A 16,198-nucleotide genomic window follows, 5' to 3' on the forward strand; every position below is an offset into this window, starting at 1 on the left:
GCTGGTTGGCAGCTGCTGGGTGCGAAAGGTGGCACAAGAGGCTCTGCCTGCCCCCCTCCCCCCTCCTTCCAGCCCAGCTGTGCCCTTTCCTGGGGGGGGCAGCCAGTTCCGAAATGGTCTGGGGGGGGCAATGAAGCCCCCACCCGAAGCACAGGGGGACTACAGCTCCCATCGCTCCCCCTCGGCCGCAGCCTTGGCCGCAGCCCTCAAGCCAAGCGAGCGACTGCGGCGTTTCCCGGGTCCGCCCCGCGCTCGGCCTGCCTTAACGAGGCAGGAAGGAAACGTCCGAACAGCCGGTCCGCTCAGCGGCCGCGTCTCCGCTTTCAGCCGGATCCGCTTCCAGGCTTTGGCGCGGCGCCATCCGGCCTCTGACCTCCTCGCACCGGCTTCCCGTTAGAGCCGCCTCCGGCCCAGGAAGGCTCCGGCTCTTCCCCGAGATGCGCCTGGACGGCTAGAGCCGGCCGAGGGGCTCCTTCGCGGGAAGCGCCGCCGTCGCCCGCCCGCCCGCCCGAGAGCCCTTCCCGGAGGCGCGGCGGGTCCGGATGCTGAGCCGCTCCCTGCGCTCCCTCCTGCTGCCGGGCGACGGCGAGGGCGAGGCGGCGGTGACGCTCCGAGCCGTCCGCAGCCGCAGCCCCGATGCCCAGGAGCGGCGACAGCCGGACGCGGAGCCGGTGAGCAGCTCGAGGGTCCCGGCCGGGGGCTCTGCGGGCATCTCCGCCCCCGCCGCGGGCTGCCCCTCCGCTGCCCCCCATCCAACGCGCGGGGCAACCGGGGCCGGGCTCCGGCGGGGCGGGCGAGGCGTGCTGGGCGTCCCCGGGGCTTCCCTGCTGCTGCGGAGCGCCAGGGCGGCGGCGGCGGCGGCCCGGGAGCTGGAATGCAGCCCGGCCTGTTTGGGGAAGTGGCGCTGGGCGGGCGGGCGGCGACGAAGCGGAAGGCGCAGCAGGTTGGCGGGGCAGGCGAGGCCCGGCGGTGGGTGGCGGCTCCCCCTCCGCCCCGAAGGCTCCCGCGCCGCGGCCCCCTCCCCATGAAGGGTCTCCTCCGCCTGGGGGGCTGCCTGGAGCCGGGGGGCGCGGCCGAGGGGCCCCCGCTCACCCGCACGCGCTGGTACTGCCTGCCCGCCAAGGTAGCTGGGGGTGGGGGGGGAGGTGAGGGGGCGAGCGGGGGTGGGGGTCTCCCGGGCCATTGCAGACCCTTCTTCTCCCTCCCCCCCCCCGCAGGCCCCGCTGACGTCGTGGGAGGAGGCGGAGGAGGGCGCCGTCTACACCGTGAGCGCGCGGGGGCCGGAGGGGTCCGGCGGAGGCGCCGGCTGCGGGGTAAGTGGGGCGGCGGGGCCGTCGGGGGTCGCGCGGGGCTCGGGGCGCCGCTTCCTCCCCGCTCTCCGCCTGCCTCCTTCTCCCCCTGCAGGTCGAGGGGGCGGCCGGCGTAGCGGAGCCGTCCGAGGGCGACGCGGGATCTTCCTTTCCTGCCGCCGCCGCCGCGCAGTCCCGGGCGCTGAAGGCCGGCTCGCTGCCCCGCCTGGTGCGGCACCTGCTGGAGGGCCCGGCTCTCGGGGACGCGGGCTACCGGCCGGCCTTCCTGGCCACCTACCGCAGCTTCGCCCGACCGGCCGTGGTTCTGGGGCTCCTCCTGGAGAGGTGGGTGGTCTCGGGGGGGATTCCACAGGTGCTGCCCGCAGAGATCCGGGCTGGGCGGCCCTGCATCTCCCTTGGGCCCCATCTTTCTCAGCCTGGCCCACCTCACAGGGCTGTTGTGAAGATAACATGGGACCAGCTCTTGGGGGAGGGGAGCCATCCTTCTGTTTTTGGAAGCTGTTCTGTTTCTCTCTCCCTCTCCCCCCCCCCCAAATAGGCTCCAGGCAGTGACCGGATCCAATGCTCGCAGCCCCCAAAAGATGGAGGAGCTGCAGCGGTGAGTCTCCCCCTTCTGGCCCTCATCCCTCCCCAATCCGTCCCCCTTTTGCTGGTAAAATTGGGGGTTCTCCTTCCGCAGTGGCTGACCCTGCCATGCTCAGAGGCACCCCTGTTCTGGATTGGGCCCTTTTCATCCTTTGCAGCTGCATCTGTGCCCCCCCTCCTTTGCAAGGGCTGACCCTCAGCTGGGCTTTGCAGCTGGCCGGACCATGCCGGCCTTGGGGTTGCCAGCCTCCACCCAGGGTGGGGAACCTGACCAGGGAGGGGAGACAGGCTGTCTCCCGGCACCTCCCTCCTTGCAGCTGCTCAGGCTAAGCAGGGTCCGGTGGTCTTTGTGCCCCTCATTTGGGGCACAAAGCTGGTGTGGACCAAAGAAAGACCCAGACCAGCAGCTGTTTGCCTGAGGGCTCTGCAGAACCTCCAGCACCAGGAGCAGTCAGTCTCAAAATACCAGGGCCCTGCTGGTTGGTCAGCGAGGTCATCCCTCAGGGATTTTGTGCTGGGAGGGTTTGCACCATTGCTCCTCGTTGGTGCAATGGGGGGTGGTGGTCCAGCCCTGATTGTGTCTCCGTCTTCCCCCTCCCCATAGAGCCCTGGCTTCGCTGCTCTGCTCCTGGCTGGACGGCTACCCCCAAGACTTTATGGGGCTGGAGCCCCACCTGCGGGAACAGCTGGTGAGCTGGCTGCACTGGGCCTGGGGAAGAAGCCCAGGGCCCGAGAAGAGCCTGCCAGATGTCCCGAGCAGGAGGGACCCTCCGGTGGCTGAGCGTGGAGGAGAGGAGGGCACCGGCCAAGATGGGGACCCCGATCCCCACTACATCCTGGGGCTGCAGGCGGAAGAAGTGGCCGCGCACCTCACTGCACAGGACGGGGTGAGTGCGGAGGGCCGGGCTGAGGCCTGCATTCCCCCTTCCAGCTGTGGCATCCCCTGGCCACAGAGTGGTGGGGAGGAAAAGGATTTTGGGGAGCGCCCTGCCAACGGTTCAGGCTTGGAGGGCCCAGAGCTGAGCTCTGCCCCCTTGATTTTTTCTCTGTGGAATACCTGGAAGTTGTTTTTTCCTGCAGTGCACCTAAATTTTCCTGCAGTGCGCCACCTGGAGGTGGTGGGCCTCCATTGCAGGCTCCTTAGAGGCCTCCTTTCGGCTTTTATACTTTCTGGTTCTTTTCTTACCTGTGGCTCTCCCAAAGGTGCTTTTTCAAGAGGCAACTGGACTTTCGGGTTTTTCTTTGAAGGCATTTCGCTTCCCATCCAAGAAGCTTCTTCAGCTCTGACAGGATGGTGGGGAATGGAAGGATTTATGCTCCTTGCAGACAGCTGGTCCTTTTGGAGGGTCATTGAGGCTGTTTGGAGGCTTATCTGTGTCCTCAGAGTCACCCGAGTGGTGCAAATGGGTGTGGAGCCTTCTTGGAATGGTTGGAAGGACTGTGTGGTAGACTGGAGGGAGGTGTTGTCGTCTCCCTCCCCCTCTGTTGAGAGACGGCTGCTCAGTTTTGACACAGATGGCCTCTTGGACCTCTCTTTCAAACCAGCCAATCCTCCCTGTCCAGATGCTGGACTTTGCTGTCTTCGAGAGAGTGGAACTTTGTCTTTTAAATGCAGATGGATTGCTGAATCTAGTCCTGGTGGGTTTCTTCTCCTGTGTTGTGCCATTTGTTTGTGAAGTGGCTGTTTTGTTTCCCCAGTGATCTGCACATGGCTCACTGCATTGTACTGCGTTTAATACCACATTGCTCAGTTTCTGTCTGGGTGTTTTATCTTTGGGGTGGACAAGCTTCTGCCTTAGTGTATTTTTGGGTTTAAAGTGTGTGTGTGTATGTTATGTTGGCTGAAGATCCTCCTGAGCTGTTCTGAAATGCCTGCAACACACGGAATGAAAACGTTGCTTCGTTTATTGTTTTCTTCGTTATCCGTAGGGTCTTTGCTGCCTCTTGAAAAAGCCCCTGGAGCCCTTTGCCAGCGAAAACGGAGCTCCGGGAGGCCGTGCGGGACCCTCCTGAGCTCTGTTTTTGCTGGCAGAGGCACCGCGGGCCAGTCCTTCACTGCTCCCAGGGTGGGCCCACGGGCCAGATCTAAGTACCCCGCAGGCCAGATCCGACCTCCGGGCCTTGAGTTTGATACCCCTGCCGTAGACATTTACCTGTGGCTCATTTTTACTTATTTATTTGCTGCCCATATCTCTGTAAGACAGTTTCTCTAGGGTGTGTGTGTGTGAAGGGGGTGCTCGTGATATATCTGTTGTTTCTCTTTGGAGTCTGGTCAAAAAAAGTGGTCACAAGACTGTGATCGAAGAGCTTCCTGCATAACAACCCCCTGTTTCAGAAGAGGGTGTGTGTGTCTCTGATTCTGGCCTCTGCTGGGCCCTGCTAGCTCTCTGACCTTTAGCACTGGCCGTGTTCTTTCCAGTGCATTTGTTTCCTTCATGTGGACTAGAACTTTGGTTGATCTCAATGAAAGCGAAGGTTACGATCGTGTTCTTTCCCCTGGTGCAGGGGTGTCAAACTCAATTTCATTGTGGGCTGCATCAGGGTTGTGTTTGACCTTGGGGGGGGGGAGGAGCTGTGGCCAAGGTGAGCGTGGCCAGCTTGAACTCGCGCCTGTGGCGACCTGAGTGCTCTGCCAGCAAAAACAAGATCCCGAGCTCCGTTTTCGGCTGCAATGGCCTCCTGCAACCGTCTGCCAGTGAAAACAGAGCTCGGGAGGGCTACGTACGGCACCACGGGCCACCCCTTCGCTGTTTCCAGGGCGGCCACGCGGGCCTGATTTGAGTACCTTGTGGGCCAGATCCGGCCCGTGGGCCTTGAGTTTGACACCCCTCCCCTGGCATATCTGCTGTGTGGTTGCGTGGTGTCTGTTTTGGGGTAAGGAGAGACACGGCCGCTCTCCGGTGACGCCTCTCTGGCTGTTCCCCTCCAGGACCTCTTCCTGCGCCTGGTGCCCCACGAGTGCCTCGGCTCCGCCTGGTCTCAGCGCGACAAGAAGGGCCATGAGGGGGACTGCCCCACCGTCCGGGCAACCGTGGCCCAGTTTAACCTTGTGGCCAATGCTGTGATCTTTTCCTGCCTGTGGGACACGGGGCTGCGTGCCACCCAGCGGGCCCGGCTGCTGGAGAAGTGGATCTGCGTGGCCGAGGTGGGTCCCGATTCAGCCCTCTTCGGAATGGCCTCCCGGATCAGGATCCCAAATGCCCCCCTCTCCTCCCCTCTCCTTTCTCTCTCTCTCTGCCGCTCCAGGAGTGTCTCCTCCTGCGCAACTTCTCCTCGCTCTACGCCGTGGTCTCCGCCCTGCAGTCCACATCTTTGCACCGGCTGAAGCGGACCTGGGAGGAGACCTCCAGGTGGGTGAGGAGGGGGTGGGAAGGCGCCACCAGCTGCCTCTCCTCGCTCCCCTCCCCCACGCCGCATGCTGCGTGCCTGATCTGTGGGGCAGGAGGAAGACGGGCCCTGCCCCTCACCCCTTGTAAGGCAGTTGAAAGGGCCCCGGCCAAGATGGAGATGTGGGGGAAAGGGGAGACCCCTGTGGAAAAAGGGGGTGCTGCTTTTTCAGTGCTGCTAGTTGGGTATAATCTCTCCCCCTTAAAGTGATTTTAAGGAGTGTTACAATACGGGTAGTCCTTGACTTACAACCGTTCACTTAGTGATTTTGAACTTACAACAGCCCTCCAAAAAATGCTTTCCACACATAAAATTCAGGCGGCTGCCAATGAACATGTATTTGCGACAGTTGTAGCGTCTTGTGTTTGTGTGTGTGTGTGTCACTTGATCTCCACTTGGGATCTTCCGAGCCAGCTTCCGGATGAGTAAAGCCAATGGGGGAAGTCGTACTCACTTTATGACCGCATGATTCACTTAATGGCAGTGATTCACTTAACAACAGTTGTAAAATGGAGCGTAATTCATTTAACCGCTGCCTTGCTTAGCAACGGAAATCGAGGAATACCTGTAATGCAGAGCCAGTTTCCAGTATAGGAGGAAATGTGCTTTGATTGATAATTCTGAAAAGGCTGGGGCAATATTCCAGATGCGCCTAAAAGTCCCCCAGAAACGGGGCTGGGAGAAGGGAATTTTGGGAAGCAGCTGCCATCCCAGGAAGGCCCAGATCCTCTGCCTCTGAGTGCCGCAGTGGAGGATGGGCTCTGAGTCCCCGGGAGCCCCATTTTTCAACAAGGGGCCATTAGTCCCATAATGGCAACCAGGAGCGTTTCTGTAGGACCAGACTGATCCCCCTGGTCTCGGGGGTCTGGGGTGGGGTGCTCCCCACCTCGAGAAAACCAGGCGCCTTCTCTGTTGGCAGGGAGTCTGCCCGTTGCTACGAGGAGCTCAGCACCATTTGCTCGGAGCAGGATAACTACAGCCAAAGCCGGCAGCTCCTCTTCCAGGTAAGGGCCCATGGTGCTCTCCTCCCTGCTGTCCAGGCTGTGAGTTGGGGGTGCGACACCTGCAGGGGGGGGGGGCTGGAAATTTCCACTGAGGTGCAGCCCCATCCCACACATTTCAGCAAGAGAAGGAATTGCGAGAGGGGAATAAATCTCTTTTATAGAATAGAATAGAATAGAATAGAATAGAATAGAATAGAATAGAATAGAATAGAATAGAATAGAATAGAATAGAATTTTTTATTGGCCAAGTGTGATTGGGCACACAAGGAACTTGTCTTAGGTACATATGCTCTCAGTGTACATAAAAGAAAAGATCATCAAGAATAAAATATCTATACCTCAGGGTTGAACCATGATTGTTTGAATTTTGGCTGTTTCCTTATGAGATGTTTTGTTTTCCAACTAGGTAGCATCATCAGTGTGAAGGGGTGTGGGGTTTGCTCCCCATTTATAGAGAATAGCTTGCCTTGCCAGTGTTGGTGGGAGTGTGATTTCCTCCTTGGTTTGGTTTTGTGCTCGATAGTTTGTCTCGGTGGTGAAATCCGAACCTGTTTGCTGAGAGACCCACAGAAGCCCTAGAGGAAAAAAAACAGGAGTCATCCACAACATACGGCAACAACCATTGTCAAAGATAAATAGGCAGATTAGCACAGGGGTTTCCAACCGTGGCGACTTCAAGACTTGTGGATTTCAAACTCCCAGGGATGATGACTGAGGAATTCTGGGACTTGAAGTCCACAAGTCTTAAAGATGCCAAAGTTAAAGACTCCTAGATTAGCAGATGAATCCATGAACACCAAATGGTGACAACTCAGCATATGGACAGACCTGACCATAGTTTCTCCTATGCATCCTAGACCAGGGGTCTCCAACCTTGGTCCCTTTAAGACTTGTGGACTTCAACTCCCAGAGTTCCTCAGCCAGCTTTGCTCTGGGAGTTGAAATCCACAAGTCTTAAAGGGACCAAGGTTGGAGACCCCTGTCCTAGACCAAGCTAAAGGTAAAAATTATAGGGAATTCCTGCAAGGTTGGCATTTAGACAAATCAGCCATCAACAACCACAAAGAGATGAAACACATTCAAACAAGACAGCAAGAAAGCTAAGAAGAAAATGAAAAGTACCAGAACAGATCCCCTCCCAACAGGCCACACCCAGATAAGCAGGGATTAACCCCAGACAAATAACCAAGCAGAAAACAATGACATAACCAAGGAACTACAAACAGTTGTTAGGTGAGATGGGTGGTATTTTTTGTTGTTGTTAGTTGCAAAGTTGTGTCCGACCCATCATGACCCCATGGACAACGTTCCTCCAGGCCTTCCTATCCTCTGTCATCCTCTGGAGTCCATTTAATGGGTGGTATAGAAATTTGATAAATAAATAAATCGACTCCCATTGTGAAAAACCACACCTGGTAGGACAAACAACATGTAAATGAAGACCCAGTCAAGCAGGCCAAAAGTATCTAAAAAGGCAACTGGACCTATTAAACTGAGACGTTTTGTTGCTCATCCAAGTAATTTCTTTAGTCAAAATGAAAATAAAAAATTGGGTTAAGTATAGAGAGTCCATTGAAATGAATTAACTCTGCCATACTGACAGAGTATTCATACTGACATGAAATGCAATATGCAAATTGTTTTGGGGAGAAACCCCTGCAGTCGGTATGGCAGAGTTAGTACAGATACAGTTTAACAGAGTTGGAAGGGACCTTGCTGGTCATCTAGCCCACCCCCCTGCCCAAGCAGATCCACACCATTGTAGCACATTGTAGTACATTGCAACAGCTCTCCATGCCTAACCCAAAACATGTTCATTTTCACTGAAGTTACTTGGATGAGTAATGATGCGTCTCAGTTTAATGCGTCCAGTTGCCGTGATTTTCACCTTTTTAGATGCTGTAGGGCAGCGCCCCCAACCTTTGGGGCACCAGGGACCAGTTCTGGTGGAGAGGCTTTTCCACGGACCGGGGGTGGGGCTGGTTTCCTGTGCTGCCTGCATCCCACGGAGGGGACTTCACTTGTTTGCATGGGCCGGTTTCTGGCATGCCACAGCCTGGTGCCCTTCCACGGCCCAGGGGTTGGAGACAGACAGCAAAGCCCACCCTCCTTCCTGCTGCTGGTGGGACCTACTTTCAGCACACAAATTTGCGTTTCTCGATGGGAAGAGAGGAGTGGAGAGAGGAGAGGCTGAAGCAAGTAGAGAGAGCAGCTTTGGAGGCTCGTGTAGTTGTTCGTGTTTAGATAAACGGGGCTTTAAAATCTTCATTTCTGTGGTGCCCGTTTTCTGGAGGAACGGAAAACGCGACTGCGGTATTCTCTCGGCTTGGAAGTTTTGATTGTTTGCGCTCACACACCCAGGCTTCCCCAACATGGGTGCCTCCCACCATCCTTGGGTTTTCAACTCCCGTCACCCTAGCAGGGAGTGATGCCTTCTTCCAAGATTTAGAAGGGGATTTGAAGCTTGGCTTGATGGTGGATCGAAGCTGGGTGTTTGCTGTGCACCCCCCCCCACATTTCAATGCTGCATTATGGGGGTTCCTGTAGGCCTTGGTGGGGGTGTTTCCTCCCCCTCCCAGCTGTTTCTGTTTTGCTCTCCCAGGAAGGTGGGCCTGGAACAGCAACCGGAGGGGCCGAGCTGCCCCATCGCAAGCATCAGCGGAGGCTGCTGGAACAACAACGCCCATTGGTGAGGGGGGGGCTCTGATCTCAAGGAGGGGGGCTGGACTTGGGGAGGGGAGAGGAGGAGGCCCATGGTCCTTAACCTCAAGTGTCCCTGCAGGGTGTGATCCCCTACCTGGGCACCTTCCTGAAGGACCTGGTGATGCTGGATGCGGCCACTCCCACCCGCCTGCAGGTGAGTCTGGGGGGTGGGGATAGCCAGAGCGGCTTTGCTGCTGCCCGTCCCCCGGCAAGGGGGCTTGGGTGGCAGAGGGAGGGGGCTGCAGGCCAGGGTGGAAAGGGGATAGCAGCAAAGCTGGCACGCCTGTTGGATGCCCAAAGTGTTGGCTGAGTTGTCTGCACAAATGGTTCTCAAGTTACAACCCTCTACTGATCGTTCAGAGATATGATGACACTGAAAAGAGTGAATTAGGATTGGTTTTCACACTTACGACCAAAGATTCGCTTAGCAACTACAGTGATGCATTTAACAGCTGTGGCCAATAAGGGTAAAAAAAGGGGGACAAAATTCACTTAACAACTGCCTGGCTTACCAACGGAAATTTGGGGCTCCGTAGTGGTTGTAAGTCGAGGACTCTGTGTGTCTCTGTGTGAGCGTGTGCAGTGTTACATCAGCATCTTCCAAGGGGGCCTGCAAGCTGGCTGAGGAATTCTGGGAGTTAAAGTCCACAAGTCTTTTTTTTTTTTTTAAACCTTAAAAAAACCCAAAATGACAAAAACAACAATAACAACAACAAAAATACATTGAAAAATACATCACAAACATGGTTACATATTTTACAGCTCGTCGTATCGGCGATAGTATGTATTTTTGTTAATCAGACCTATACATACTTATCCAATAGTTTATCTTTCCTAATTCCAGCTCAGTCAGATTAACAGTCCAATTTATAATTTTGATTTCTTTTTTCCAACCAATCATACAATTTATTCCACACTTTATAATAATCCGACTCTTCCCTTTCCTTAATTTCTAACGTCATCCTGTCCATTTCTGCACATCGTAAAACTTTATCTTTAATGATCACCAAAATTTATAATTTTCTCTTAAGATACAAAATGAAAGATGAAACAGTAAAAGAAACGATGATCTGTTGGGCAAAAAACTTTGGGCACAATATAGAATTAGAAAAATGGGACAGATTGTGGGATAGAAATTATGAATTAACAATGGCAGCAGCCTATAAAGAAAATTTGTACAAAATGTTCCACAGATGGCATCTGGCACCAGCAAGATTGGCCAAAATGTTCCCAAATTTACCACCAAACTGTTGGAGATGTGGGTATAAGCTAGGCACATACTACCATATGTGGCGGATGTGCCACAAAATAAAAAATTTTTGGCAAAAAATTAAAAATTGGCTAGAGGAAATTATCCAATTAAAAATGGAATTCAAACCTGAATTTTATCTTTTGGGAATGATTAGTTTAAAAATGGATAAATCTTTGCAATATCTAGCACTTTGTATACTAACGGCAGGAAGGATCGCTGTAGCACAGGCAGGGAAACAAAATAATGTTCCAGCAGAGGAAGTCCACAAGTCTTAAAGTGGCCAAGGTTGGAGACCCTTGGTGTAGCGGCCCAGATCCTCTGTGTTTGTGTGTGTGTGTGTGTGTTTGTCATACAGGCAGTGGGACTCAACAGTGACCAGTGCAGCTCCCTGGGGTTGGGGGGGGCAGCGTCCTGTGTACCCGGCGGTCCTTCTCTGAAACGGGGCCAGTCTTGAGGCGGGGGGGGGGGGCTTGGGTATGCAGCTGGGCCTGGGGGCTGACCGGGCATCTCTCGGCTCTCTCTGCAGACCAGCGGCTACATCAACTTTGAGAAGCACCGGAAGGTAAGTGCCATGTGTGTAGGGGGTGGGGGTGGAGTAGGGGACCCCCTTGGCCCCCTCCCCCCTTGGCAGGCCCCCCTGCTCCTCTCTCTTCTCCTTCTTCCCTGCAGGAGTTTGAGATCCTCACCCGGCTGCGCCTCCTGCAGGCCAAATGCCGCAACTACGCCTTGGCCCCCGACCGGGCCCTCCAGCGATGGCTGCGGTGCCTGCCCCCCCTCAGCGAGACCCAGAGGTGGGTGCGGGGGCTCTGGATGGGAGTGGGCTGGGCCTACACCCCCAATCCTCTCCCCCTTTCCCATTCACCGGCCTCTCTCCCTTCCAGTTACCAGCTGTCCTGCGCCATTGAGGCCCCCAGCGAGGGAGGGGCTCCCCCCAAGCCCAGCAAGCCCACCTTGGTGATCACGCGCTGCACAGAGTAAGGAATGGGAGGGGGAGGGTCTCTGGGGTCTCTTCCCCCCCATTTCCCACTGACCCCCCTCTTTCCTTTCCAGCCTGATCACCTTGCTGGGAGTGAGTGCCCCACTGCCCTGGGACAGAACTGGCTCCCCCCACGTCTCGCCCAACCTGCTGGGCCCATCGGCTGCCTCCCCCACCGCCCTGGGGGCCCCCCAACCAGTCCAGGTGAGTCAGCCCTCCTTCCTCCAGACTCTTTCCGAAGTGGAAAGACCTCAGAGTGTTGCTGAGCCAACTGGCTCCCCCAAGTTTCTAGTCCTCAGTATTATTTCAAAGCAAAGCCACGGAGAGGGCAGGGTTCTTCCTCTCATGGGTTCTTGTTTGGTGGGCCCCAAACTTGTTCTCTGAGATCTGATGGACTTCAAAGGGCCCCTTCCCCATGCCTCACGGCCCCCTGCATGGAAGGGACTTTGCACTGTGAGTCCATCACCCTAGACAAAAAAGGGGCCGTCACCCCTTTGGGGCCGCTTCTCTGCTTCCAAGGGGGACCCACATTTAAGGAAGCCTTCGGTGCTCCTTACGGGGAGGCAGTGAAAATTGGAACGGTCACAGAACAAGGGGAGGAAGAGAAAGAGAGGAAGAGAAGAGGAGGAGGAGGAAATGTGGAGGAGGAGGAGGAAGAGAAGAGAAAGAAGTAGGAAATAGAAGAGAGAAGGAGAGGGAGGAAGAGAGGAAGAGCAGGAGGACAAAGGAGGAAGGAGGAGGAAGAGAAGAGGTGGAGGAGGAAATAGGAGGAGAAGGAGGAAGAGACAATGAGGACCAAGGAGGAACAGGAGAGGGGGAAGAGGAAGGGGGAGGTGGAAGAGAAAGAGAAGAAGTGGAGGAGGAAATAGGAGGGAGAAGAGACAGGAGGAGGACAAACAGGATGAAGAAGGAAAGAGGAGGAGGAAGGGGGGAAGAGAAGAGGAAGAAGCAGGAGAAAGGAAGGAAGAGGGGGATGAAAAAGGAGGAAGGAGGTCTCCAACACGGATGGACCAGTGAACATGCATGTAACACAGGTGGAGGGGCCCCTCCTGGGTCCTCAGGGCCAGTTTTCTGCCAGGACAGCTTCCCCAGGGAATCTCCATGGCTGGGACCCAGCTCCGGTTCCCTCCGCCTCACTTCCCTTCCCCTCCTCCGCAGGGCAAGTGGCCCTCCGTCTCGGCCTTGGACACGTCGCCCCCGTCCTCCCCCGGGGACGGCCTGGCCCCCCTCCCCGCCACAGGGGGTGGCTTCATCAAGGGCCACCGGCGCTCGGCCTCCTGCGGCTCCGTCTACCCCCAGGCCCCCGACAAGGGGGGCGCCTCCCCGTCAGACTGCTGCATCATCCGGGTCAGCATGGCGCTGCAGAACGGCACCCTCTACAAGAGCATCCTGGTGAGGGGGGATTTGGGGGGGATTGGGGGGTTGTAGCATCCCCACCGTCACCTGATCAAAGGTCAGATAATTTGGCAACTGACTCCTCCTTATGACGGTTTCCGGGTCCTGGGTTCATGGGATCCCCTTTTGCGATTTTCTGGCAAGCAAAAGTCATGAGGGAAGCCAGATTCACTTAAGGACCATGTTACTAACTTAACTACTGCAGTGATTCACTTAAGGACTGTGGCAAGAAAGGTCGTAAAAAATGGAGCAAAATTCACTTGTCTCGCTTAGCAACAGAAATTGTGGCCTCAGTTGTGGTTGTAAGTCAAGGACTACCTGTATTTATTTGTTTTATTAAATTTATATACCGCCTATCTCCCCGATAGGATGGGCAGCTTATAGACTATACAAAGATAAATAAAAAGCAATTAAAAATGTTTAGAACTAAGCAATCCCCCATGCTAGTAGTTCAGCTCTCTGGATTTCAGGGACTGAGTTCCAGTGCTGAGCTTTTCCTCTGACCAACCGGACCCCCATTCCACTGAGAGGTCCCCGGAAGGGCTGCAGATGCTGGAGAGGCCAGGCCAAGCGTGGGACGGGTGCTGATCTTGCTCGGCAAGCGCTGAATGGCATTTCTGTCCATGGGGGAGGCATCGGGGGGGGGAGGGCTGGCTGGCCGACCCCCTTTCTCCATGTTCCATCCCAGGTAACAAGCCAGGATAAGGCCCCTACGGTGGTGGCAAAAGTGCTGGAGAAACACAACCAGGACCAGAATCTGGCACACAACTACGAGCTGGTGCAGTTGTTGCCGGATGGCCGAGGTGAGGGGAATGGGGGGCTGTTGGTGGGGCTTGGCCAGGCTGCCCCACAAAGGGAGCTGGGAGGGGAGGGGGAAGTGTTGTGGCCAGTACAGAGCTTTTTTTGGAAGTCAACCTGGGAGGGTGGGGTCACTGCAAATTTGATTCCGGAAAGCGACATCTCTGCACACTCGAGACCCCAAGGTCCTGTGTTCAAATTCAGTTTTGAGAATGGCAGCCTGATGAGGCCTGGCCAAGATGATGTGTGTCGGGGGGGGGGGGTGTTTGCGGAGGAGGGAGGGGCCTTCCTCTTGGGGCTGCCCCCTTGATCCCCCCCTTTCTCTCCCACAGAGCTGGTCTTCCCCCCCATGGCAAACGTCTTCTACGCCAGGAACGGCTTCAGCCTGGACTTCCTGCTCCGGCCCAAGGGGCCACCGAGGAAGACCCCCCCTCCAACCCCCCCACCCAGGAATCCCCGAGCCAGGGAGACGGACATCAGCGCCACCTTCCCGAAGATCAAGGCCACCGGCCGCAGGATCGCCAGGGCCCTTTTCTGAGCGGGAGGAGCTCTGCAGTGGGGAGGGGCCCACACACGGCTCTGTTGGGGACCCCCAGGTCAAGACTGGGACCTCCACCCAGGAGGAGAAGAAGTAGAGGGGGGGGCTCAGCAGCCCCCCGAGTCTCCGCTGCCCAGAGGACCCGAAGGCAGGAAGGACTGTGAGGCAGCCGTGGGGCTGAGTCCTGGCAAAGGCCCCTCAGGTGGTCTCAGGTGATTGAAGGGCCTTTCATGGCTGCCTCTTTAAGGAGAGTCTCGTGTGTGTGTGTGTGTGTGTGTGTGTGTGCACGCCCACCTGCATGCCTGTTCAGCAGAGTCTTTGCTGAGATACGAATATGGGGAGGGGGGGGCTGAGTTTGCCCCTCCCCCCCATCCCCCTTGGTGGCTTCTCTGCCCTCCCAGCGTCTCTCAAACGACCCATTTTCTGGTCCTCCTTCCCAGAGTGATGGGAGTTGTGTTGTCTTTTTTGGGGGGGGGGCTCATAAAGGTTGCGGGAGAAGCTGCTGACCAGGCTGGGTCACCTCTCAAGAGCGGGGGATCTCAGGCTGGCTGAAGATCCCTCGATCCTCTGGGGTCTTCCTGGATCTAGTGGCCTTGGCTAAGGGCAAGAGGGATTTCAGCTGGAGGGTCGCAGCCGTTGCTGTGAGTGGGGTGTGTGTGGTCTCAGCTGGTTGGGGGGTCTGGAGCAACAGCCCAGCCTGGGCAAGACTAGATGGCCTCTACCTCCTCCCTCAAAAGAAAGAGAGGAATCCGGGGAGCCTCAGCAGGAGAAGGTCCAGCCATGAGTCTTCTCACCAACCTGCCAGGTTTAGTGAGCCTTTCAAAGATTGCAGAAAAAAACAGAAATTCATCAGCTACAGAAAAACCAAAATCCGTTTGCACCGGATAACCGGATCACGAGTGCTGTGGGGGAAATGAGGAAGAAAATTAGATCATGAAATAAAATCTTTGGTGTAAATATTTGTGGAGAATCTATGGGGAAAACCGGACCCCTTCCCTTTCAGCTTCCCCTCCCCCCCCCACGAAGGCCCACACTGCAGGGGGGTGGTTGATGGGCAGGGACCTGAGGGAGGAGAAGGCTGGGAGGATTCAGAGGATGCCTCCCCATCTCCCCTCCTGGGACTTCCAAGGGGGTCTGAGCTCAGCCGTGGGGCTCCAGGGTGACAAGATGGAAATTATCCCTAATTGACTTAATTAGAGGGTTAATCAAAGGGGAGGCCTCCCCTCCCTCAAGAGGTTTCCCATTAACCAGGAAGAAGATGGGGCGACCATGGGGGAGGCAGGAAAGGGGGGAACCAGGCGTCCCTTGGCCAGAAATTGTGTGAAATGTCACAAGAAAAAAAAGGGGGTGTCAGGAAGGCCAAATTACAGACCTGCAGTGCTCCCTCCCCCTCCCCCAATGACAGGAACGCCCCCACTTCCCTTCTGCAGTATCCCAAAACCTGGAGGAATTTTTAGTGCCTTGTGTGTCTGTTTTGGGGTTTGATGGCACCTCGTGGGAGTTTTGCATAAGGAAAATCTGGCTGCAATTTCAACACTTTCATTCGCCTGGAGCACGGAGGCCGTGCAGGGTGGTTCAATTTGTGTAGAAACATTTTGTTTTTTTAAAAAAATGGAAGAATTAAAGGGTTTTTAAAAACTGGGAGGGGAAATGGAGGAAGAGGAGAAACTCACCTGCAGGAGGTTGGCAGGAGTTGCTGGAAGCAGAAAAAGACCCAGTTGGGACCCTTCATGGGCTGGGGGATTCAGGGGAGCCCCCTCCCCATCGATAGATTGCATGACATCTCCTGATAGGAGAAAGCTCTCCAAATAGATTCCTCCACACTGCTTCCTACCTACCTAGACAGGCTGGATCCCTCCATCCTGTGAAGAAGGGATTATCCAGATCACACACACCTCCATTACAGGTAATACTTTGCACTGCAGATGTTAGGCATCCGGCTCCCCTCCAGAGGTTGGGGCTGCTCCATCCCTGGAGGCTTTGAGGAAGAAACTGGGCAGAAGGATGGATATAAGGTCTCCTGCTCGAGCAGAGGGTTGGGCTAGATGACCTCCAAGGTCCCTTCCAACTCTGTTATTCTGGATGCTGTGTGTTACATTTCCAGGGGTCAGAAAAATCCCCAAATACATTTCTTCACACTGACCTCAACCTATCTAGGCAGGATGGATCTCCCAGGGGTCAGACTCCCTGGCCCAACAAGACCTTCTATGCAGTGGTGGGATTCAAGTAATTTAACAACCGGTTCTCTGC

At 55.8% G+C, this 16,198-nt stretch overlaps 1 protein-coding gene across 3 annotated transcripts; it reads left to right on the plus strand.

The window, feature by feature from the left end:
* The first annotated feature begins 138 nt into the window (after positions 1-138).
* On the plus strand, positions 139-14,854 carry RGL2 (ral guanine nucleotide dissociation stimulator like 2). Of its 3 annotated transcripts, none has more exons than XM_058172080.1 (17): positions 139-671; positions 1,218-1,313; positions 1,405-1,634; positions 1,849-1,908; positions 2,500-2,782; positions 4,825-5,040; positions 5,142-5,245; positions 6,202-6,286; positions 8,889-8,975; positions 9,069-9,143; positions 10,768-10,803; positions 10,911-11,032; positions 11,123-11,215; positions 11,292-11,421; positions 12,376-12,609; positions 13,301-13,415; positions 13,743-14,854. In XM_058172080.1, the coding sequence occupies exons 1-17, from the start codon at positions 543-545 to the stop codon at positions 13,946-13,948; spliced, it is 2,301 nt and encodes a 766-aa protein (XP_058028063.1). In that variant the 5' UTR covers positions 139-542; the 3' UTR covers positions 13,949-14,854. The 3 variants fall into 3 exon arrangements, with proteins under 3 accessions (XP_058028063.1, XP_058028064.1, XP_058028061.1); XM_058172081.1 differs by lacking the exon at positions 139-671 and adding an exon at positions 680-1,104; XM_058172078.1 differs by lacking the exon at positions 139-671 and adding an exon at positions 737-1,123.
* The last annotated feature ends 1,344 nt before the right edge of the window (positions 14,855-16,198 follow it).

Source organism: Ahaetulla prasina, chromosome 2 (assembly GCF_028640845.1).
Source record: "Ahaetulla prasina isolate Xishuangbanna chromosome 2, ASM2864084v1, whole genome shotgun sequence".
NCBI classification, from domain to species: domain Eukaryota; kingdom Metazoa; phylum Chordata; class Lepidosauria; order Squamata; family Colubridae; genus Ahaetulla; species Ahaetulla prasina.